Source organism: Bufo bufo, chromosome 1 (assembly GCF_905171765.1).
Source record: "Bufo bufo chromosome 1, aBufBuf1.1, whole genome shotgun sequence".
Taxonomy (NCBI): domain Eukaryota; kingdom Metazoa; phylum Chordata; class Amphibia; order Anura; family Bufonidae; genus Bufo; species Bufo bufo.
Window position 1 is genome coordinate 117651761 of NC_053389.1, and position 24267 is coordinate 117676027.

The 24267-nt window shown below is 43.3% G+C and overlaps 1 protein-coding gene across 1 annotated transcript in view; it reads left to right on the forward strand.

The window, feature by feature from the left end:
* The first annotated feature begins 7799 nt into the window (after positions 1-7799).
* Positions 7800-24267, forward strand: part of CLDN19 (claudin 19) — a 37196-nt gene continuing 20728 nt past the window's right edge. The window contains exon 1 of the mRNA XM_040428662.1: positions 7800-8324. Within this exon, the coding sequence (XP_040284596.1) occupies positions 8102-8324 (223 nt within the window). The 5' untranslated portion in view covers positions 7800-8101. The remainder of the gene's footprint in view (positions 8325-24267) is intronic.

The following is a 24267-nucleotide window of genomic DNA, read 5'->3' on the forward strand; positions in this document are numbered from 1 at the left end:
GTTGTTGAAAATTTGAATCCCACCCCTGCCCTTTCTCATAACAATTCTGGAGCATCTTTTCTTCTTACTCTATGATGTGCCATTCCTTTAGTATTCCTGCTAAAAGTTCTGAATGAATTACTAGCAGTCTGCAGTGAAGGTCCCGCTGGGTGTTACCAGTTGGGGGGTGTCCCTGGCCAGTCTGGCACTGACAGCACTGATTGGATAATGTCAGACTGTGCAGGAACACACCCCTAACTGGTAACACCTAGCTGGACCTTCATTGCAAATTGTTAGCAATTCATTCAACATAGAGTGATAAGAATAAATGCTCCAGAACTGTTATTCCATGGGGGGTGCAAGTAACTGCTAAACCAGACATTTCAGGAGAGGTCACAGTTCCTCTTCAAGCTTCGAGACCTTGGCAATGCTTCTCCATATAGCCATGGGGATGATGATCTTATTTTTAACATATATTTGCTTAAAACCAACAGTTGCTCCTTTTGCTTCCTCCTATTCAGAGTCCTTACTGAACCCATATCAAATCTGTAGCAGTCCCCGACCCATCATGTGCCACGTATAATACTCTTATGTGGCAGAGGATTGCAAGCTCTCTGCTCCCGTTCTCCACCACTATCCGCTTGCCATCCCATTGTATGTCTACTCAGTGCGTTAAGTGACTGGACAACCATGTGATTGCTCCATATTGGTCTCCAGTTTAAAACAAAGGTGGCAGACAACGCTGATTTCAGGCTATTTATCCCCATTCTTCAATAGAATAGAAGAATAGGAGCTGTGAGACGTAGAGTTTGCCTTGGGGACTGCCTCTATGCATGTCATCCCATTAGTAGTAAGTGATGGACCAATTAGTCCTGGGAATTCTCCGGAACAGCAGAAGCCGGTTACCATGGCGATTCAGCTGACATGGTCATGTACCATGAAAGATTAGGACTGTCACGCCAAGTTAAAGATTAATTTCATTTTCAAAGTGGTATAGAAAAGAAGAAGGAGTAACACATGTTCTCATTCCTATGTTACTGCATAAAGGGGTTGGCAAGGGAAGATGACTTACCTGCTCCCTGGAGTTGGCTCCCCGATCGATCCATTGCAAGCTTGCGATGGTCCACTGGACTCCAGCGATCTCAACATCTGGTTTGACATTGCTGCAAACAACCACAGGCCGTGGCGGTGTCTGGCTCATCTTGCAGCATGACAAATGATATCAAACTAGATGTTGACATTGCTAGAGCCCAGCGGAAAATCGCAGACCATTAGGAGAAGGAGCGGGGAGCCGGCACCAGGAAGCAGGTAAGTCATCTTCCCTCTGCAGGTCCAGCAGAATGCCCCCCCCCCCCCCCCCCCCCATTCTTGCACAACCCCTTTAACTACTTTCAGGACACAGTGTTGGAGATCTGAGGATCATGTCATTAACTGTTTACACTCTATTGTTACTTAAAAAAATTACAAGAAGCTTTCTGATCCAGAGATCCAAATCCTCTGCATAGACATAGATTTAAAATATAACATTTTTCTTCCTGCGGTCACCACTAGAGGGAGCTTAGGAGCTGCTGACTACTGTTTATACACTGAAGTCAATAACTGCAGGAACCTGGCCTTGTCAATCAAGAAGGAGAGAGAGGCGCTGGCAGAGGAAGCAGAAGAAGCAAGGGTGCACAGAGTGGCTCGGGACCGCCCTCATTGCACTTAATTGCACATTTGCATATGGATTAAAAATACTTTTTCTCCAGAATAAAGCAACAGATCAAAGTGAGCTAGCAACAGTGTATTTCCTGGTGACAGATTCCTGTTAAAGGGGTTGTCCCATCTTGACATTTATGGCATATCAGCAGGATATCTGAAGAACCACAAGAAGAGGAACAGAGAGCATACTGTGCACATGTGGCGTGGTCTCCATTCACTGCTCATCTATTTTCAGAAGTCCCATAGCAGTGAATGGAGGGGTATCTTCGCATATTCAGCTTGCTCTCCATTCACTTTGGGTCCCTGTACTTGCAATGGGACCTGCACCTAATGCCCTTTCTTTACGCTTTATACTGCAGCTCTGCTTGTTCTGACTGGCTCTTGTGTATAAGCAGAAGCCCACCAGGAAGTCAGTGCATAAAGAGCTCAGAGTTATGTTGTTAGTCTAGTTAGTAGAAACCAATATATTTTAAGAACTAATAACGAAGTAGTGTTTCAGTGACATCAGTGGTTTTCACCACACTTCATATTGGTTGTCTTAGATCCATCAGAACTTGTCCAGTCAAGCGTCTGTTCTCTAGCACCATAAATCAGATTGGTCATTACTGGTAATGAGTACATTAGTCTCACCTCTCTGCTGGTTTTACATTTATAATTATAAACTCATTGACCATTCGAAACATTCTTTGTCACAGAGCAGGTGGAGGAGTGAAACAGCCCCAGGCTGCATTAATACCTCACTAGATGTCATTATTATTACTAAAAGCATAGAGAAGGGTCTTGTGAGAACTAGGGTTAACTTAATTTGTGACAACGGGAATATGAACCAATTTGGTGGTGACGTTAGATACAATCATAGGGTTCATTAATAGGGAAATGTGTTGACTCGATATATGAAAGTCTGAAGGAGCCATGTAGTCTCTAGATAATTATGGTCACTTGAGTTTTTGCTTGACTGGTCCTTTCTCACAATACAGACCTGGAATGTCAATTCTGTCATGTTCACCAGCTGGAACCTAGCAAACTGTGATACAAGAACTAGTGAAGCACAAACTGCCTAGTCCCTGCTGGGAACATGTGAGAGCCTGAAGGTCCAACCAGGCTGGGGTTCCCCATGGTGATATTAATCCTGCTTGATGGAGAAGTCACAAGAACTGAGTATACATATAACCAATCTAGTGTGTATAACAGTACCATATCTCATATGGATTCGAGAAGAAAGTTTATATATACTGTACATATAGAAAGTATGACATGCAGCAACGACCCATTCCCTTCTCCTCTCTCAAAAAGAACTGCATTCTTAACCAGGAAAGGTTCTTGGCAATGGTGTTGTGGAGGATACAACCACTGGGGCCTTTGTTGACACAAAGAAGTTGCCAAACTATCATCTGTGCACCCAATATATGTTGGACATATGTATGGTATGATGAATTGATGTATCTTCAGTTTGATGTATCTAGTTTGATATCTGCTGTGTTGTATATAAAAAGGGGACCTAGATGTCATATGACTTCCATCTGTAATTTCGTAGCATACATAAAAGCAGTCCCCAAAGACTAGTAAGCTCCTATGTAAAGCTGGCTACCAGCTCTGGTCTGTGCCATCACCCATGGATGGTCCTTCCTACAGGCAACTTAGTGTTAACAATTGAAAGATGGAACTGACCCAAAGTTCCTATTGCCTTTTGATCATTTTAGATATGTGAAGGAGGATGGTGAAAAATTGCCTGGTCCCTCATCCCAGGTGTTGGTGGCATGCATCTGTTACACTAGGGAGGACCTCCTATTTTTTTTTATCTGCAGGGCACTTCTGTAGTAGCCTCTAAAACTAATATGCTCCATACATAATAAAACAATTTAAATATGTGGAATTTTGGAATTCATCATCTAAAATAAATAGCAAGTATTCAGTATAAAACTGAATTAAAGGCATGTCCTTCATGCGGGACGACACAATGGGTCTTGTATGTCCTCACTACCCAAACTTTGTTTCTCTGCAGCACAGCTCCATGTTTCTATGGATGTGATTTCATTCTGCAGCACACACTGCCCAATAAATCGTTCTCAATGAATGGCTTTGTTGTAAAATCCTGACGTGATCGAGCTTGGACCCACACACATGTTTATTAACCCACTGCACAGGAGAGGAAGACAATGCATTCTGTGCTGTAGAAGCTCTGGGGTCACACTGAGCACATAACAGTACCGTAGTTAATCCCATACACTTGTATGCACTCACCAACCCTAAATATGACATGCGGGGGCATAGCTAAAGGCTTATGGTTCTGATGCAAAAGCACAGCTTTAGCTCACCCGCACAACTTCTCATTAAACCGCCCCTCACGTAACTGTCACCTCTAAGCCTTGGCGATTGAGAAAGTTAGACTTAGATTCTGCCCTTTCTAAGGCTACTTTCACACTAGCGTTAAAGTTTTCCGGTATTGAGTTCCGTCATAGGGGCTCAATACCAGAAATATCAGTTTTGCCCTAATGCATTCTGAATGGAAAGCAATCCGTATTTTCTCCGGCCAAATGCCGTAAAAGGGACGGAACATCCCTTTTACGGTATTTGGCTGGAGAAAATACCGCAGCATGCTGCAGTATTTTCTCTGGCCAAAATTTCGGAACACTTTCCATAGAAATGTATAAATGCCGGATCCGATACCAAGTGTTCAGGAAATTGCCGCATTGATGGATCCGGTTTTCCGGTCTGCGCATGTGCAGACCTTTAAAAATGTGAAAAAAATTAATACCGGATCTGTTTTTCCGGATGACACTAGAGAGACGGATTCGGTATTTCAATGCATTTGTCAGACGGATCCGGATCCGGAAACAAATGATATCAGTTTGCATACGGATTTCTTGATCCGGCAGACAGTTCCGGCAACGGAACTGCCTGACGGATTCTTCTAACGCTAGTGTGAAAGTACCCTAAGCCAGGTACTACAGGGCCACAACAAATAAATATTAACATACAGCACCCTAATAATTATCTATAACACAGCCAGATATTCAGGGCCATATAGCACCAAGGTAAATAGTGCTAAATAAAATAACTAATATTAGGAAGCATCCAGGTCTATTGCACTGAATGTTATCTGTACCCCTGGTACCCTAGTGCAGTGAAAGGGTTCATACCAGTATCCCTGGTGCTGGTGGTCTATGGCAGTGAAGGTTTTAGTTTCAGGATCCCTGGTGGTCTAGGGCAGTAATTGCTTTAATATCAATATACTTGATGGTCTAGATCAGTGAAGGAGTTAATTCCAGGATTGTTGGTGATTTTCAGCAGTGATCAGGTTAAAGAGTTATTCCAGGATTTTACTATTGATGGCTTATCCTCAGGATACGTTATCAATATTAGATTAGAAGGGGTCTGACACCCCGCACCTCTGCTCATCAGTTGTTCTTTACTAGTTCTGCCAGAACTACACAGCTCCATCTATTGTGTGGTGGTGGAGGGAGTTGGGAATGGCAAAGCTGCTGCCATGGAAGTCAATAGGAGCAATGCTGCAGTAACAAGCTCCCTCCACTGTAGAGTAGATGGAGCTTTGTAGTTCCAGTGCCAACTACCAGCACTTAAGTTACTCTGAAACACCTGATCGGTGACAGCGAGGGGTGTCAGACCTCTGCAAATCTGATATTGATGGCCTATCCTGAGCCATATTGGAGTGCTGTGCCCGAATAGTATTTGTGTTGTGTGGGGGCCTGTTCCCCACATCTGATCCAAGCCTATAAATATGTTGTACTTAAAGGGGTTTTCCAAGTTATTATTATTGATGACCTATCCTCAGGATAGGTAATCAATATCAGATCGGAGGGGGTCCGACACCCAGCACCCCCACCAATCAGCTGGTTAAAGTGAAGGCTGTGCTCTGTAACAGCAGTGGTGAGCAGGTGTAATTACAAGTCGTTCCATTCACGTCAACAGGACGGCTTGTTCCTATTCAAGTGTATAGGAATGAGCCGTCCCATAGAACCAAATGGGAAGGCTTCTTGTAATTACACCTGCTCATCACTGCTGTTGCGACAGCGAGCAGGTAAACAATGAAGAGGAGGCAGCGCTGGGGTATGCCTTCTCTTCAACCTACTGATCGGCGGGGGTGCCGGGTGCTGGACCCCGCCAATCTGATATTGATGGCCTATCCTGAGGATAGGTCATCCATAAAAATCAATTGGACAACCCCTTTAACAGCTTACAGTTGCTGATGAACTACTTCTAATATATACTGCCAGTGTAGTGTAATATTAACCTCTTTAAGATGCAGCAGTTTTTATTTTGTTTAATCTTCATCACATATAGAGGGCCATAACTTTAACGTTTTTCAATTACCATATGAGGTTTGGCTCCCAGATGGAATGGCAAACCATCAACGACCCACGAACCCTCTCCCTCAGTCAAACAACTTTAGATGCCATAGTCGCAATTGACTGTGGCATCTAAAGGATTAAACAACTGGGATCAGAGTTGTTTGTTTAGCTTGTCCTACCTACATACAGACATACTGTGTACACAGAGATGCACATCATATTAGTACCATTCTGCGTAACATACATACTGTATATTATCAATTGGATGAAGTGTTCATATAAATAAAGGTGTTGTCCCATCTTGGCTTTTCATGGATCAGATGGGAATAACCCACAATAAGTGCCAGCCTGGGGTGGGTGGAGTTCTGGAAACGGCAGAGCGGCCGGTAACCGGTAGTGTGAATGAAAGACTGAGATGGGATGACCCATTTATACCCCTTTACGTGAAAGCACTGTAGGAGAGGCAAAATATTCATGTGTTTCTTCCTGAGGATTGAATTTCTTCCAATAGTCCAAAGTAGGTTAAGCACTTTTGACAATACTAAACTGCTGACAACACTAGGTAGGAGCTGGGGGGAGCAGTGCAAACATATATTTTAGAGCAGGAGTAAGGATAATATGAACTTTTATTCTGCCAGATTGTGCTCCTTAAGTGCACTGGAGGTGGAGCTCTGTACATTGAGCTGCCTCACAACCCCTCTCCTGTGTCCTGAGTCACAGTTGTACTGGTCTCCTAGTTGCATGCTACATCTATCACTCACAGAAGATGGGAAAGGTGGTGAAGGTTCAGAGAGCACTTTATAGTAAAGCTCCACCTTCAGTGCAGAATAAAATCAAATCTGGCAGAATAAAAGTTCATATTCTCGCAACTCCTGATGATAAAAGCTCCACAAAAAGTGTGTTTGTCCTGCTCTCCTCTGGCCCTACCTAGTGCTTTCAGCAGTTTAGTACTCTCAAAACTGCTGAAGGATTCCTTTTAAAGGGGTGTCTCATTACAAACACACACTCTATCCAAAGGGCTTCTTAGAATCCAATCACTGGGGCCCTCACTGATCATGAGAACTGGGGCACTGTGTTTTCCCATTTGAATGGAGCAGAAGTCAAGCAAGTGCACTGCGGCTCTATTCAACTCTATGGGACTGTCTGTGGATAGGGAATAAGTGTTTGTAATGGGACAACCCCTTTAAAGCATTGCTCCACTCTCCCCCTGACAAAAGATCATTCCCCTCAGTATATGTGCAGCAATTACCTGATCTGTTTCTCATTGGTGGTCTAGTAGTCTGTACTTTATATTCAGCGCTGTAATAGAAATCGGCTCTCCATGTACTGACTTCCTGGTGATCATGTGATGGACTCTTGTTTATACATCACAGCCTATCAGAAGAGGAAGAGCTGCCGGGGGAGAGAGAGAGAGCAGCAGCCTGAGCCAATGGTAAGACAGTGGGGGTGTGTTTCAGACTACCTGAGACTTCCTGTAGGCACTGCAGCTAACCTGTAGTCACAAATCACAGCTCTGACCTAATGAAACTGCAATAAAAAGCAGCCAAGAAGCAATCAGTGAGCAGGTGCTGACCGACATAACATATTTCTGGACTATTGCTTTAAATGAGCTTCATTGGTAGAAAATTAGATTCTAAGCTTCTCAGGTGAACATAATAATATTACAAGTGGTCATATGATGTGATTCCAGGTTGCAAAGTGTTAATCCTAAATTCCATGAGTTCGGCCTTTTCCTCTGTGGGTGTTCCTATGAATCCCATTAATCTGAGGACCTGCCTCCTTGCATTCTGTGAGCTGCTTCAAAAGACATTAGTGCACATATTTTTTTTTTTCATCTTCTTATTACCACTTTGTCCCCTAAGTGTCCTAGAGGCTCAGCCAAGTGGAAACATGAAGTTCTGGACACGCGAGTGTCCCATCCACATCTCAGCTTGGAGGAGCACTGTCATGAATTGCTACTAAACTGTTTCATCTTCCTTCCACCAAACTGCAGGCAAAGTGACTTGTGCTGAGACTTGGGACTATAGCCACCATCATCTCTCTGGACCTACATCTGCCTAACAAGGTTTTCTTTCATTTATTTGAAGTCATTGAACTTTATTAACACAATCATGGCTAATTCAGGGATCCAGCTCCTTGGCTATTTTTTGGCTCTGGGTGGATGGATTGGAATCATCTCCACCACAGCATTACCTCAGTGGAAGCAGTCATCCTATGCCGGAGACGCCATCATCACAGCAGTGGGACTGTATGAAGGACTGTGGATGTCATGTGCTTCCCAAAGTACTGGGCAGGTGCAGTGCAAAGTCTTCGACTCTCTTCTCTCCCTGGAAGGTGTGTAAAGTAACCCCCCCCCCCCTCCAAATATTAGGGGGGGTCATATATCTATGAACTTCAATAATGTGATTTTATAATGCTAATTTATGAATTTCATACCTGTAATTTTTAATAGCACCAGCATAACACTGTACTGGGGTTATCTGGGAGGGTTAGCAGTGCAGGTGCCTCTGGTGCTGGGTGCCAGGGGGATGCCAATTAGCGGCTTATAGTTGTATGATCATGACACATACAGGTGATGTACATATGTGTGTATACATACAATTTTTTTTTCTCCAGACATGTAAGAAGGTCATTTTATTATTTGAAAAAGTTGCTCAACTTTTTTCTCTCCCTTCCATAGAGTAACATAAAAACTGTATGTATCTATGGCAATTTTATCTCACAGTAATATAGCACTGTCAAGGAAAAAGATAGAACACATTAACTAAAATTGCATGAAAATTTCCCTTGTGACGCAACCACTTCTTACAGGTCACCACATGATACTTGTCACCATTTCATTTTTTTTTTGTTTCTTTATATCATTTATTATATCTGAATTTTAATAACTTTTTCGAATAGAATAAAAAATGTAGTGCAAATGAATACATTATCATAAATGAAAAGAAAGTAAATGGTGACAAATTGTAATAATTCTGTAATCTTATAAATCAGCATTTTATTCATTTCTTATAGTTCTGATTTATTTTATCTGTTGCTCTCTTTTAGTCTATTTTAGTTAAATACGCTTTAAGTTAAAAAAGAAACGTAAAGAAAAAGAAATGCATTTAGTAATCATGTACAAGCTTTACAGCACTGCTCATGGAGAAATCCAAGGACAAAGAAGAGTTTAACATTCCAGCCTAATTAGCCTGAGCGAGATTTATAAGGCACAATGCACATGTCCTAAGAATCTGGTGGCACATTACTGTATTGGTTATGATTGGAATTGTGAACGGCGAGAAAAGAAACAGTGATATTTCTGTGATATTAAAGGGCTTTGTCTCATCTGGGACAATGGGATCATATCGCTAGGATATGCCCCCATTGTCTGATAGGTGCTGGTCTCACCTCTGGGACCCTCACCTATCTTGTAAACGGAGCATTGAAAGTCATGGAGGGCTCACTGCGCTTGTGCAGCCACCACTCCCATTCACTTCTATGGGGCCGACGGAAATAGCCAAGCCATCTCGTCTAATTTTGGCTGCCCCATAGAAATCCATGACTTTCAACGCACCTATCAGACAATGGGGGCATATCCTAGAAATATGTTCCCATTGTCTGAGATGATACAGCCCCTTTAATATTTTTTACTCTGATTCTGTAGTTTACAGAAACACCCCATACGTGGTTGTAAACAGCTGCATAGGCACACCGCAGGGCTCAGAACGGAAAGAGCACCATATGTTTTTTTCGAGGGCAGATTTGTGGGTGCCATGTTTTTGGGTGCCATGTCACATTTGAAGAGACCTTGAGGTACCCCTACAGTGGAAACCCCAAAAAAGTGACCCCATTTTGAAAACTACACTTATTAAGAAATTTATCAAGGGCTGTAGTGAGTGCTTTGAGCCCACATGCGTTTCATAGAATTTAGAAACACTTGACTGAAAATGAAAAATGTTATTTCTTCCAAGAAAATGTTGCATCAGACCCAATTTTTTCATTTTCACAAAGGGTAACAGGAGAAAAACACCCCTCAATTTGTTACGAATTTTCTCATGAATACGGAAGCCCGGTGTTTGTAAACTGCTGTATGGGCACACAGCAGGGCTCTGAAGGTAAGGAGCGTTATATGGCTTTTGGTGGCACTGAAATGGCTTTCAGGCGCCATGCTGCATTTGAAAAGACCCTGAAGTGGAAACAGTGGAAAATGGCCCAAATGTGACTCTATTTTGGAAACTACACCCCTCAAGGAATTTATTGAGGGATGTAGTGAGTGCTTTGACCCCACATGTGTTTCAGAGAATTTAGAAACACTTGGCTTTGAAGTCAAAAAATTACATTTTTACATATTTGTACCCCAGATTTTTCATTTTTACAAGGTATAAGAGGAGAAAAACACCCACAATTTGTTACCCATTTTATCCCGAACATGGCAACACCCCATATGTGGTCATAAACTGCTGTATGGGCACATCGGAGGGTTCGGAAGGGAAAGAGCTAATGTGTACATTTTAGGCCTAATTTAGGGATTTATACAGCACTGGACGACAACTGCAGAGGTGAAGTAAAGATACCCTCAATAAGTGACCCCATTTTGGAAACCACAACCCTCACAGAATTTACTAAGGGTTGTAGTAAGCATTTTGACACCACAGTTGTTTTGCAAAAATTAATTAAACTGTAGAGGCTCTGGTGTGAAATAATAAATGGAACCCCCGAGAAGTTACCCCATTTTGGAAACTCCGCCCATACTAAGAGAAGGAGTGAGCATTTTGCAGATATGAATGAGCAGAGACTGGGCGGAATGAAAATTGCAAGTTTTCCACAGATATGACATGTCAGTGCCCAATATGTTGTGCCTAGCTTGTGCCATCTAAGACTCACACCACATCCTTTAATTGTTAGATGGGTTCTGCTAGGCATTGGAATGCTATAAATGTGAACGTAAACTGCTGTTTGGGTACACTGCAGGCTTCAGAAGGGAAAGACCACCGTGGCTTTTGCAGTAAAGAGTTTGATGAATTGGTTTAGGCGGAGAACCATGTTACTATTGAACAGCCTGTGTGGCACCAGTACAGCCATTGAATGAGAACCATAGTTTTTTTTTTTTTGTCTCAACGGTGCTGTGTGACGGCTTATTTTTTGCAGGATGAGTTGCTATTATCATTGGTTCTATTTTGGGGTACATACAAGTTTTTGGGTTTTGTTATTGCCACGAACACCGTGCCGGAAAAATTACATGTTATCTTTAGGCTACATGCACACGACCGTGTGCTACATGCACACAACACAGATGGCGTCCGTGTGCGTTCTGCAATTTGCGGAACGCACAAGAATAGGACAGGTTATATTTTTTTTGCAGGGCCACGGAACGGAGCAACGGACCTGGACAGCACACGGGGTGCTGTCCGCATCTTTTGCGGTCCCATTGAATTGAATGGGTCCGCATCCGAGCCGCAAAAACTGCGGTTTAGATGCGGACCAAAATAACGGCTGTGTGAATGAGGCCTTACTCTTACTCTGCTGGTCAGTGCTATTACAGAGGAATACATTTCATATAGTTTTTTTTTAAGTTTTGGCAATTTTACACACAGCATTTAAAAATATATATATATTTCTGCGTCACCATTTTCTGAAAGCCATATATTTTTTATTTTTCTGGTGATGGTCTTGTGTGAGGGCTCGTTTTTTTCAGGATGAGGTGACTAGAGATGAGCGAATCGAATCCCACGAAGTGGAATTCCATCCGAATTTCAGGATAAGGACTCTTTTTCACACGGAACCATTCATTCCAATGGTTCCGCAAAAAAAACTGAATGTACTCAGTATGCATTCGGTTTCCGTATTTCTGTTTTTCCGTTCCGTTGAAAGATAGAACATGTCCTATTATTGCCCGCAAATCATGTAACCGTGGCTCCGATCAAGTCAATGGGTCCGCAAAAAAAAGGAACACATACGGAAATGCCTCCGTATGTCTTTCGTATCCGTTCCGTTTTTTCGGAACCATCTATTTAAAATCTTATGCCCAGCCCAATTTTTTCTATGTAATTACTGTATACTGTATATGCCATATGGAAAAACAGAACGGAAACACAACGGAAACAAAAAACGGAACAATGGATCCATGAAAAACGGACTGCAAAATACTGAAAAAGCCATACGGTCGTGTGAAAGAGGCCTAAATTCGATTTGCCTAGAAGCCTAACTTCCTCCTGCTTCGTGTCAGCGAATCGATTTACCTGAAATAGTATAAAAAAAATAAAAATTCAGCCGGCGTGATGACGTAATCTCGCGCCGCACAGGATTTCGGCCGAGATCTTCAAACAAGATGGCGGCGGCCGTCCCGCCGTTAACAAATGAAGGAGGTAAGTTTGATTTAATAATTTTTTTATTTTTAATTTTACACTCAGATGCCGCGATCATGTATGAACGCAGTATCTGAGGAGTACAATGACGGTGGCGGCGTTATCGCAGCTCCCTGCCATTGCACCTGCTACTTACAAAAAAATGCGCTTCGTGACGAAGTAATTAGTCACATAGCTTTTTGATTGCTTGATATTATGATTTTTGGGAGGCGAGGTGACCAAAAAAAGGCTGTTCTGGCAATGTTTTTTTAATGGCGTTTAGGGGATCATGTGATATTTTTATAGAGCCAGTCATTACGGACGCAGCAATACCTAATGCTTTTTTAGTAATATTTTTCACAGTTTTTTCAATTGTAAATGGCTTGATGAGGGGAAACAGGCCTTTTGTACTTGAAACATATTTTTTTATTTTTATAAAACACTTTTTTACTTTTTATTTTTGTCCCACTAGGGGGCTTCAACCTTTGAGTGCCTAAACCCTTTTACAATGCATTACTATACATAGTGTAAAAGGTTTGCTTTACCTCAGTGGAGGAAAATTACTGTATAATGTATCACAACAAATTATGGAAATGGTGAAGTTCTACAACCTTTGCAAAACATTATATACAATTTCCTTAGACCGGGTTTAATTGCACAAAGATTAAAGTTGACTTTTGTGCATAGCGGGGGTATTGAGTCACACAATTTTGAGGGATCCTGGGATTAGCTATCAGCAGCAGTGCAACCACAGTGTCAATGCGTGTCTTGGCAGCTACAGACGTGAGTGATGTTCATGCAGGGCCGGTTCTAGGTGAAATGGGGCCCTGGGGCGAAAAATAATAAGGGCCCCCCCCCCATGACACTTGATGACTTTTACAGAAGAAACTGTATATTTTGGGGCACAGTGTAGGTTATATGTGTATAACATAAACATATATTTCATATGACAACTTACAATTACTTGGCTTGACCCTTGGGGATCTCGGACACCACTTCCACACTTTGGCCGCGGGCTCGGTGGAGCTGATGTTGTGTTTTATCCTAATGAGAAAGATTTCATAATAAGGATTTGGAGAATGGGCAGAGGGATAGCAGAGTAGGGAGAGGCTGGTGCTGCTACTAGGGGGTCATACCATGGGGGAGTAATAAAGCCCCCCCCAGTAGAAATAATTCTCCTTATAATGTGACAGTGCAAAAAATACCCCCTTGTAATGCCCCCAGTTGAGCTAATGTCCCAATAGTGCCTCCATAATGTGCCAGTATAAAATACCCCTATATAGTGACCCCAGTAAATGCCCCCATAGTGCTCCTCTCCCCCCTAGTGCCCCCCATAATGTACCAGTATAAAATGCCCGATATATAGTTCCCCAGTAGATGCCCTCAGTGTCCCCCATAATTTGTAAGCATAAAATACCCCTTCTCAGTGCCCCCCATAGATGACCCCATAGTAGTCCTCTCCCCCTTCCCCATAGTACCCACCACAATGTGTCCCAGTATAAAATGTCCCTATACAGAGCCCCCATATAAAATAACCGTTCTTTGTGGCCTCAGTAGATGCCCCTATAGTGCCACCAATTATGTGCCAGTAAGAAGTGCCCCCATAGATGTCCACCAATAATGTGCCAGTAAAATGTGCCCTCATAGATGCCCCCCAATCATGTGCCAGTAGCCAGAGCCCCCTATATCATGTGCCAGTAGCCAGAGCCCCCCTATATCATGTGCCAGTAGCCAGAGCCTCCCTATATCATGTGCCAGTAGCCAGAGTCCCCCTATATCATGTGCCAGTAGCCAGAGTCCCCCTATATCATGTGCCAGTAGCCAGAGCCCCCCCATATCATGTGCTAGTAGCCAGAGTCCCCCTATATCATGTGCCAGTAGCCAGAGCCCCCCTATATTATGTGCCAGTAGCCAGAGTCCCCCTATATCATGTGCCAGTAGCCAGAGCCCCCCCCATCATGTGCCAGTAGCCTGAGCCCCCCCCATCATGTGCCAGTAGCCATAGGGCCCCCCCATCATGTGCCAGTAGCCATAGAGCCCCCCTATCATGTACCAGTAGCCATAGGGATCCCCCTATCATGTGCCAGTAGCCTGTGTCCCCCTATCATGTGCCAGTAGCCTGAACCCCCCATCATTTGCCAGTAGCCACCAGTATTGTACAGAAGAAAAAAAAAAAAAAAAACTTATACTTACCTCCTTGGCAGCGATGCCGGCCTCTTCCGGCCTGTGTCCCGCGCTGTACGGCTCAGGCAGCGCGATGATGTCATTGGGCCGCCTGTGCCGGCCTCTGCAGCCTATCAGAGAACAGGAAAGGGACACACCTCTCCCTTCCCTGCCGCACAGCCATCTGTATCTCTGTCCTGAGGACTGCGATGCAGATGACTGGAGATGAGCGCTTCCACAATGGAAGCGCTCATCTCCGTGTGACACTGACTGTCCTGCCTGCCTAAAGTTAGTTGCGGGCTGGCGCGGGGGGCCCCTAAGGACTCGGGGGCCCGGGGGCAATTGCCCCCCTTGCCTCTATGGAAGCGCCAGCCCTGTGTTCATGGTTCTTGGTTTTATCATAGCATAACCAATAAGCAAACGTTCAGTCCTGATCCCCCATTTAACACCATCGTATAATTGTTCCAAGTGCAACAAATGCACAAAAATGTATTTGTCCAAATGCATTGAGCACCATTTTTGATCAGCAAGGACGTTTACTATTAGGTAAACCTGCTAACATTTATTAGAAGGATGTCTTGACAATTAGCTGATCACAAAGTCTCCAACTGCTGAAACCTCCCAGCAATCAGATATAATCTGGCATAAAACGTGAAATTTTTCTGCAGCGCCCCACAGGATACATCAAACATTACATGGTGCTTATTTAAATGAGTAAATTTTCTGTGTAATGCAGGACCTGACAGATCCTCTAGAGCAGCGGTTCTCAACCCTTTGGGGGTCGATTGGCCCTTTCCGGCGGGTCGCCTGAGGCTTATCGTAAAAACTCAAATCCGATGGTATATTCTAACCCCCAGGCATTCCCATGGTGACAGGGATGCTTGCCTGGGGGTTAGAATATACAGGGCCACGCCGATCACAGCAGTATATTTATAAACTAATCAGTAACTACTTTAACTTTAATCATTGCTCATTGCTGAGCTCTTTACTTGGATTATAATTTATTTGGATATGGGATATCTTACTTTGTCTTAGCTCCGGTAATAGCAGGCAGTGCGGGGGGTGGCGCTCACTCACTGACGTCACGCACCTGCGCCGCCTAGTGGGAGGAGCAGGCGCGTGACGTCGGTGAGTGAGCGCCGCCCCCCGCACTGCCTGCTATTACCGGAGCTAAGACAAAGTAAGATATCCCATATCCAAATAAATTATAATCCAAGTAAAGAGCTCAGCAATGAGCAATGATTAAAGTTAAAGTAGTTACTGATTAGTTTATAAATATACTGCTGTGAGCGTCGGGGAGGGAGATCTGTGGATGGCACTGTTTAGGGGAGGGGGGATCTGTGGATGGCACTGTTTAGGGGAGGAGGGATCTGTGGATGGCACTGTTTAGGGGGGATCTGTGGATGGCACTGTTTAGGGGGGAGATCTGTGGATGGCACTGTTTAGGGGAGGGGGGATCTGTGGATGGCACTGTTTAGGGGAGGAGGGATCTGTGGATGGCATTGTTTAGGGGGGAGATCTGTGGATGGCACTGTTTAGGGGAGGGGGATCTGTGGATGGCACTGTTTAGGGGGGGATCTGTGGATGTCTTTGTGATTAATTACTCTGCTTTAATTATGTTCAATTTGTAGCAATAAAAATACATCCTGCATATCAGATATTTACATTACAATTCATAACAGTAGCAAAATTAGTTATGACGTAGCAAGGAAAAAAATGTAATGGTTGGGGGTCACCACAACATGAGGAACTGTATTAAGGGGTCACGGCTTTAGAAAGGTTGAGAACCACTGCTCTAGAGCAAGATACACTCTTTGTAGCAACCACTCTGTCCAAGAGATGAGGACTCTGAAGAGGGCCACCCTCTATTAACTCTCAATTACCTAAAAAGGTATATGGAAATGGGGTTTCTAAACCAGAGGACCCCTTTAAAGTCAAACCAGTATTTGCCTTTAAATAAGCTATAAGGTTCCAGCCAGGGGCGCAACTACCATAGCGGCACACCATGCGACTGCTATGGGGCCCAGGGCAAGAGGGGGCCCAGTCTTAGTTGGGATCATCTCCTCTTCTACTAGAGGTGAAAACTTGGTCAGGACTCTACCCCCTAAGGCCCCATTCACACGTCTGCAATTTCGTTCCGCATTTTGCGGAACGGATTTGCGGACCCATTCATTTCTTTGGGGCGCATTTCCGGGTCCGCATTTCCGTTCCCGAAAAAAATAGAACACGTCCTATTCTTGTCCACAATTACGGACAAAAATAGGCTTATTCTATCAGTGCCGGCGATGTGCGGTCCGCAAAATGCGGAACGCACATTGCCGTGTCCGTGTTTTGCTGATCTGTGGTTCATCACCATGGTGAGGGACCATGTGATTAGACCTTGTGATGTGACGTCACCACAGGTACTTAGCCGGCAGCTCAACATTACAGAAGACAGAGATCCGCAACTACGCGATCAAGTGGATGGGGTGAGTTAATTTTTTTTATTTTTAACCCCTCCATCACTATTTTACTTTGCATTCTGTATTCAGAATGCTATTATTTTCCCTTATAACCATGTTATAAGGGAAAATAATACAGATCGGGTCCCCAGCCCGATCGTCACCTAGCAACCATGCGTGAAAATCGCACCGCATCCGCACTTGCTTGCGGATTCTTGCGATTTTCACGCGGCCCCATTCACTTCTATGGTGCCTGCGTTGCGTGAAAAACGCACAATATAGAGCATGCTGCGATTTTCACGCAACGCACAAGTGATGCGTGAGAATCACAGCTCATGTGCACAGCCCCATAGAAATGAATGGGTGCGGATTCAGTGCAGGTGCAATGCGTTCACATCACGTATTGCACCCGCGCGGAATACTCGCCCGTGTGAAAGGGGCCTAAAGGAACAACTTTTAGCAAATGAGGCAGTGGAAAAATGGCCCAAGGGTCATTGAAAAGGGTTTAGGCAGAAAACCTTCTGTCCTGGGTGGGGGGCCTGGTTCGATCCTTGCTATGGGGCCCTTACTTCTCTATGTACGCCACTAGTTCCAGCAATCAGACAGTATACCACAGAACTCAAATTACACATCATTGTCCTAATCTACATTACACCACTTCATAAACCACGATGGACAATCAGTGTTGCTCCTCTTATCTTGTTTATTCAGGACTTTCCTGTTAAAATACATGAAGGTTTGATACTTGCACTCATACTCTAGCTGTAAATGATATTAGCACCCATTGTAAACATTGTAAATTGTAGAAGGCTCAGAGATAATCCTATTTGAACATGAAGTAAAACACGATATGTCAACATTTTCCTTGCAGAAAAGGAAATGATTTGTGCAAAAACTAAAGTTTGGTTTCTACTTTGTCCAAATATCCAAATGTCCAATCAGTGTGGGTCGAATGAAGGGCATAGGAAAACTTTGAGAAGCATAAAACAAAAATGATGTAATTCTAAGGAAGTTTAACTCTTAAGGACTTTGTTAGTCCCCGTTGTAAGGAGCAATCAATCACGTGTTGTAGAGTAGGTGGCCAAATTGCATATTGTGCCCAGAAAAGTAGCCCTCAGCTCGTGTGCAGGTTCCTATTCCACTCACTTCACTGTGTGCTGTGGCCCCTCAGCTCTAGTTCTGCCATAGCCCTTCAGATCCCATCTATTTTCTTGCATTTTGTTGTGACCAGTCAACTATCTTATAAGAATTGGGGGGGGGGGGGGTGCCAACTCTTCCGAGCCGAATGATGTCAGAAGAATGAAGGGTCAGGAACTTCAACATCCCAATCCTTTGTTCTCATGTTAGATTAGCTACTGCCAGAGGTGTCTGGCAGCAGCTTATTCCCCTCTCTGCATTGAGAACACATGCACACTTGGCTGAACTGAGCATGCTTGTTTATGGAAGGGGTGTCGGAAGGAATAGCCGTTCCTTCGACAATTATTAAAGGTATATGCTAATTGGATTGGAACCAATGCAAGGATTTCTTCTCCAAACCTCCTGCAACCTTAGCAAACAAAGGTGTGGGGAATTAAAGGAGTTGTCTGGGATTAGGAAACAAAAACAGTGCCCCAACTGACCACTGGTTGTGTGTGGTATTGCAACTCAGCTACATTGAAGTGAATTGCGCTGAGCTGCAGTACTACCCCCAACATGACAGGTATGGAGCTGTTTTTGGGAAGAAGCAGCCATGTTTTTATCATCTTGGACAATCCCTTAACCTATAAAGAAAAGATTAAAAGCAAGCATCAAGTCCTTCTGTCTCAGGTGTGGTAATGTTATCCAGCTTCAGAAGGGGACCACATTTCGATCTTTTCTATGTGCCCCCAAGCTCTTTGTATAGCTTTGTACCAACCCACTTACACATCTTAATTAGGACCTATAATAAATTTGTAAAATGCTCACCAAATACAGCCGCAGTCACTACCCAATAGCCCTCATGTACAACCAATAGCTAAAAATGACATTACAGTGACTGAGGTAAAGAATGGCAATGTAATATCAAAAATGTTTAAATATATCAATCAAATCCAAATAAAAATATACAGGTAATGATATTAAAATATGGCATATATGCAATCTCTGGACGTGACATCCCAAGCCTAGGGTGGCAAATAGTATCTACCCAAACTATCAGAAGGTATTTGTACACCATTGGGCTACAATCCAGACGTCCAACTACAGGTGTTTCACGGACCTCACGACACCGCTCTCAAAGGCTATCATGGTGCACAGCAATACACCAAGGGAGACTGGACTGGAGGTCTATCCTCTTCAGTGAGTCCCACTTTTGATAGCCCTAGATTGCACTAGAGGCCATGTGGGCAATGCCATGAAGAGGCCTTCACAAGGGAGCGTCACACAGGTCCTACTCCTGGGATTATGGTGTGGGTTGGCATAATGACCCCTCTAGTCTTCATTTCAGGTACACTAGTAGAATGGCATTGCATAGATCTTGTTGTGGAACCAGTGGTACTGGCATTTCTCAAATGTGTCCGAGGGGCCATTTTTCAACAGGAAAACACCAGGCCGCATGCTGCTTGAGCTGCCGTGGTCTGCAGCATCTCTGATCTTTTCTACCATCAAGCACATTTTTTATGTCATTTTTTTCATTAAATATTTACTCCACTTAATTTAAAAAAAATTGTACATTTGGCAGAAATGTTACTGTAGGGATGCAGAAAGTTTTGTTATGGAGTCCCATGAGATCTTTGTACACCCCTGGCCACCCTCCGCAGTTCAGTCCCAGGTCTCCCTAGTCACCACACTCTTTAGAGTGAATTTGTCTGAAAATACTGTTTTTGTATTTTATTGTATATTTTCTACACTTTTGAATGACGTTCCCTAATGAGCCACTCAACAATAAAGCTTTTATAGGCCAATTACGCCATATTTACTCATTAAATCCCATGCTACATTCCCATAACTTCCAATCCTTTCATGTCAGTCATTCGTCTTTGTGCGGCTTTGGAGCCCTCTATATTAGATTAGCCCTCACTCTCAGTCCTTTAAAACCCCAAGAATAAAATTCAGACGTCTCTTAATAGGAGATGTAGAAAAACAAGGAGATTATTTCAGATCTGGAATGTATTTTGCCGACCGGCCTTTTTTTAATGCGGTGCTGTGATGTTGACAAGTCCCTTCTAATTAACCACAATTTAATTATATCCCATAAAAATTAACAAATTCTTGAAATATTTTCTCCAAGGGCGATATCGCCCAGAACCCCGGTGATAACTGTAGCATGTGACATTAGATATTACCCACTGAACCAGACTGGAGGTCCTAGTGTGCTATTGTCCTCTGTATAAAATAGTAATAATGCTATGTATTGCTTGTTGCTGCGCCGACACCAGCGGGGGTCTTGCTAAGTATTTTTATTGCGGTAATATTATGGTTCTCATTTATGTGTTTTTATATAGAGGTTATTTATTCCACTATGTCCACCATTAGGAGCCATAGAATTAATCATTATTAACAGTTCAGTAGCTTTGTATTGAGGCCCCATGCACACGACTGAATCCGTTTTGTGGTTTGCAAATCCGTTTGGTGGTCAAGGTTGCATTTTTTGAAGACTTATTGATTTCAAGCGGATGATCCATGTGCTTTCTGCATCTGTATGTCCACAAAATGTGGACCACGGATCCATTGAAAGCAATGGGTCCGCAAATAAAATGTGGACGGCACACGGCCCGCATCTGTATTTGTGGATCTGCGATTTGTAGACCATAAAACAGATAGTCGTGTCCATGGGGAACAATTCTTCAGGCTTCAGAGCTGAATTCTCCCAGGATTCCTTGCTGACTGTGTTCCACTACATAATGGGACCTATCATGTAAGGTACAGTTTTGTTGACTCTTTCCAATAGCAACAGGTAGAGTTGTGAATGCAGCTCTGGAGCATAATTGCTGTTTTTGGTACGGATTTGATGCAGATTTTCTGCTGATCTCTGCCTTCCTTTGTCCATACAATGCTTGTTAGGGTACTTTCACACTAGCGTTAAAGTTTTCTGGTATTGAGTTCTGTCATAGGGGCTCAATACCAGAAAAAACGCTCCAGTTTTGTCCCCATTCATTGTTAATGGGGACAAAACTGACTAGAACAGAATGCTCCAAAATGCATTCCGTTTCGTTTAGTTGCATTCCCATACCGGAGAGCAAACCGCAACATGTTGTATTTTGCTCTCCGTCCTGGGGATGCGGAGCAAAACTGAGCAAATCCGCCATGACCCCAATGCAGGTGACTGGGGACGGATCCGTTTTCTCTGGCACAATCTGCCACAATAGAAAACGGATCCGTCCCCCATTGACTTCCAATGGAGTTAATGACAGATCCATTTTGGCAATGTTAAAGCTAATACAACCGGATCCGGAATAATACAACCGAATCAGTAACGGAAACGTTTTTGCTGGACCCTGCTAGCGTGAAAGTAGCCTTAGTGATAATCTACATCGTGCTGTGTCCTTTAGGTATCAAGTAAACAGCTCTTGAAGTTAATATGTTGGATGCAGGATAATAAATGGGCAAGTAGAATAATCTGAGCAACTTGGACAAGGGTCAAATTGTCATGGGTAGGTAACTGGATCACAGCATCTCCAGGAAAGCAGACCATGTGGGGTGTCCCTGAATGCAGATGTTAGTACCTACAGTCTGGTCGGGCATGAAGTCCCTATCTACCACTACCATTCCTATTTTGCTGTTTGCTTAAATCAAATCAGCCCACATTTGCCAGTCAACTCTTCTCCCAACACTGGGAAGTGGCAGCCATATTGCCATATTTTTGCAATAGACCATACAGTCCCACCACAGTGCTTGTAGTAAATGTGAATGAGATCTGCACAAAAAGATAGGAACTAGGATGTGATTTGCTGGCTCCAGCTTGGGGGGGTCAATGTTATGCCTAAGGCAGGGTCGGAGTGGGACATCAAAGAGAGAATCTCCAGCCCTGCAGTAGGCATAACACAATGCAGTGGTCCAAGTGGTTGTTTCCTATGGAGCTTTTTTAATTCCTCTAACACACAGCATCTATACATCAATTATTATTACTGCCAATCTGTCTCAGGAAATAAACTTAGAAAAATGCAGCTGTCTTGAAATTTGAGTTTCTGGAATACCGTGAACTTATGTAATGAGCTTCAATTTGAAATCTGATTTTCCACTCATAGCAGCTTAAAAAAAAACTATTAAGATTTAGTCATTTTCAGCAACTAGTTGAAGAAAAAGGTCAAATATCTATTAGGTCAAATCCTCAAGGCTCAAACCACTGCCCTAACTTACAAAGGAATTTCCACATTAAACCTAGATATTACTGACCCAAAACAAGCCTTCTATGTGTTGTGTCTGGTATTGCAGCTCAGCTCCAATGAAGGGAATAGAGCTGAGCTGCAATAACACACACGACCTGTGGACAGATGTGGCGCTGTTTCTGGAAGAAGGTAGCCATGTTTGTCTAATCTTGTACAATCTGTAACTAAAACCACCTGCATGTCCATATGTGCTCTCAGCATATTGTAATGCTCGTTGTCCCATCTTTATCTGTGCCCTCAACTCTGAGAAATGTGGCTTTTAATTTTAGGCAAATTAGCACCTTGGTGCAACAAGGGTGTTGCCATTGCACCTCGTTGCACCCAAGGCTCCGCTTATTCTTCATGCCGGCCATGCCCCCACCACTTTGTGTAGACAAGCTCACCCCTGGCCCTGAAGTCTCGCGGCAGTGTGTATAGAGCGCGCCAGAGCAATTATATGTTGGCTGTGCTCCATTTCTAATTTGAGGTCATTTTTAAGATTAAAAGGGGTTGTCTCTCACTTTAGCAAATTGCATGTATCATGTAGACAAATTTAATACAAGCCACTTACTAATGTATTGTGATTATCCATATTGCTTCCTTTGATGGCTGGATTCATTTTTCCATCACATTATACACTGCTCGTTTCCATGGTTACGACCACCCTGAAATCCATCAATGGTGGTCGTGCTTGCACACTATAGGAAAAAGCACCAGCCTATGTGCGCTCCCACGGTCCTGGTCACCAAAGAGGCTGACGCTTTTTCCTATAGTGTGCAAGAACGACAACCACTGATGGATTGCAGGGTGGTTGTAACCATGGAAACGAGCAGTGTATAATGTGATGGAAAAAATGAATCCAGCCAGCAAAGCAGGCAATATGGACATTCACAATACATTAGTAAGTGGCTTGTATTTACTTTCTCTACATGATAAATGTCACTTGCTAAAGTGAGAGAACCCCTTTGAGCGAAGATCGCCTTAAAAGCCAGTAGTTATGCCATTAGGTTATGTTGCTAGAACTAGTAGGCATAGCGGAGAGCCTGGTGGGCCATTTGCCATGGCATCAATGGCACTGACAGCATTTTGGCAGAAAGATCACGTTGCAGGGTGTAGAAGAATCGGCCCCTGAACCTCTTACAGAGAATCGTTTTCCTTATTTTGTGAGGAAGGGGCACCAAACTTAATCTCTAAACCAGATGACTGACAACCTGCCATTGGTAATACCTGAGATGAGGGAAGAAAGGTTTTGTTGTCTGTATTGTGGAGCCCAAGCCATCTGAGAATCCAACATCAGGGACAGTGGGCACCCTGCGTCCAAACCATCTCCCCTTCTTGGGCCAAATCTGGTCAAATTTGGGTTTTTACTGTTTTGTGTTGCAAAAATCCAAGCAAATCTTCTTTTTTTTGTATCAACAATTTTTATTGTTTTTTTAAATATTAATACATAGCTTAAAATGGCAATTGAGAAATAGTACAGGTGTACATGGTACAAAATGAGAAAGTGTGTTATTACATCATAACATTGTAACATGACTGTACAGGTCAAAAAATGAAGGAACATAAATTAACATAAAAGAAAAGATAACTTGATGAAAGAACCAAACGTATGGTATAAATCTGGTTAGGTTCATGTTGTAGCTCACATTATGCCTCAACAGGATATGTTAGTGAGCCAAGAGTATAACCTTATTTGGAAATTTAAAAGAAGGGGTTTTAGGAGGGTTGTAGAAAAGAAAGTGTGAAAAATATATCTCAAGGGAAAGCTCTATAAGTTTTCCATGGAGCCCATATGTCAAGAAAAGCTGCACGAGTGCGGGTTTCCCAGTGGGAAAGTTCCTCCAATCTGAATATTTGGTCACCTTTTGAATCCACCTAGCTTCATCTGGGGGGGTCTGTGGATAACCATGCGCTAGCTACTAGAATTCTAGCTGCAGCTAAAAGAATAAGTAGTAAGGACCTAACTTTCCTGCTAATCTTATCCAGTCCTAAACTAAGCAAATCTTCTTTTAACAAAAGTCCA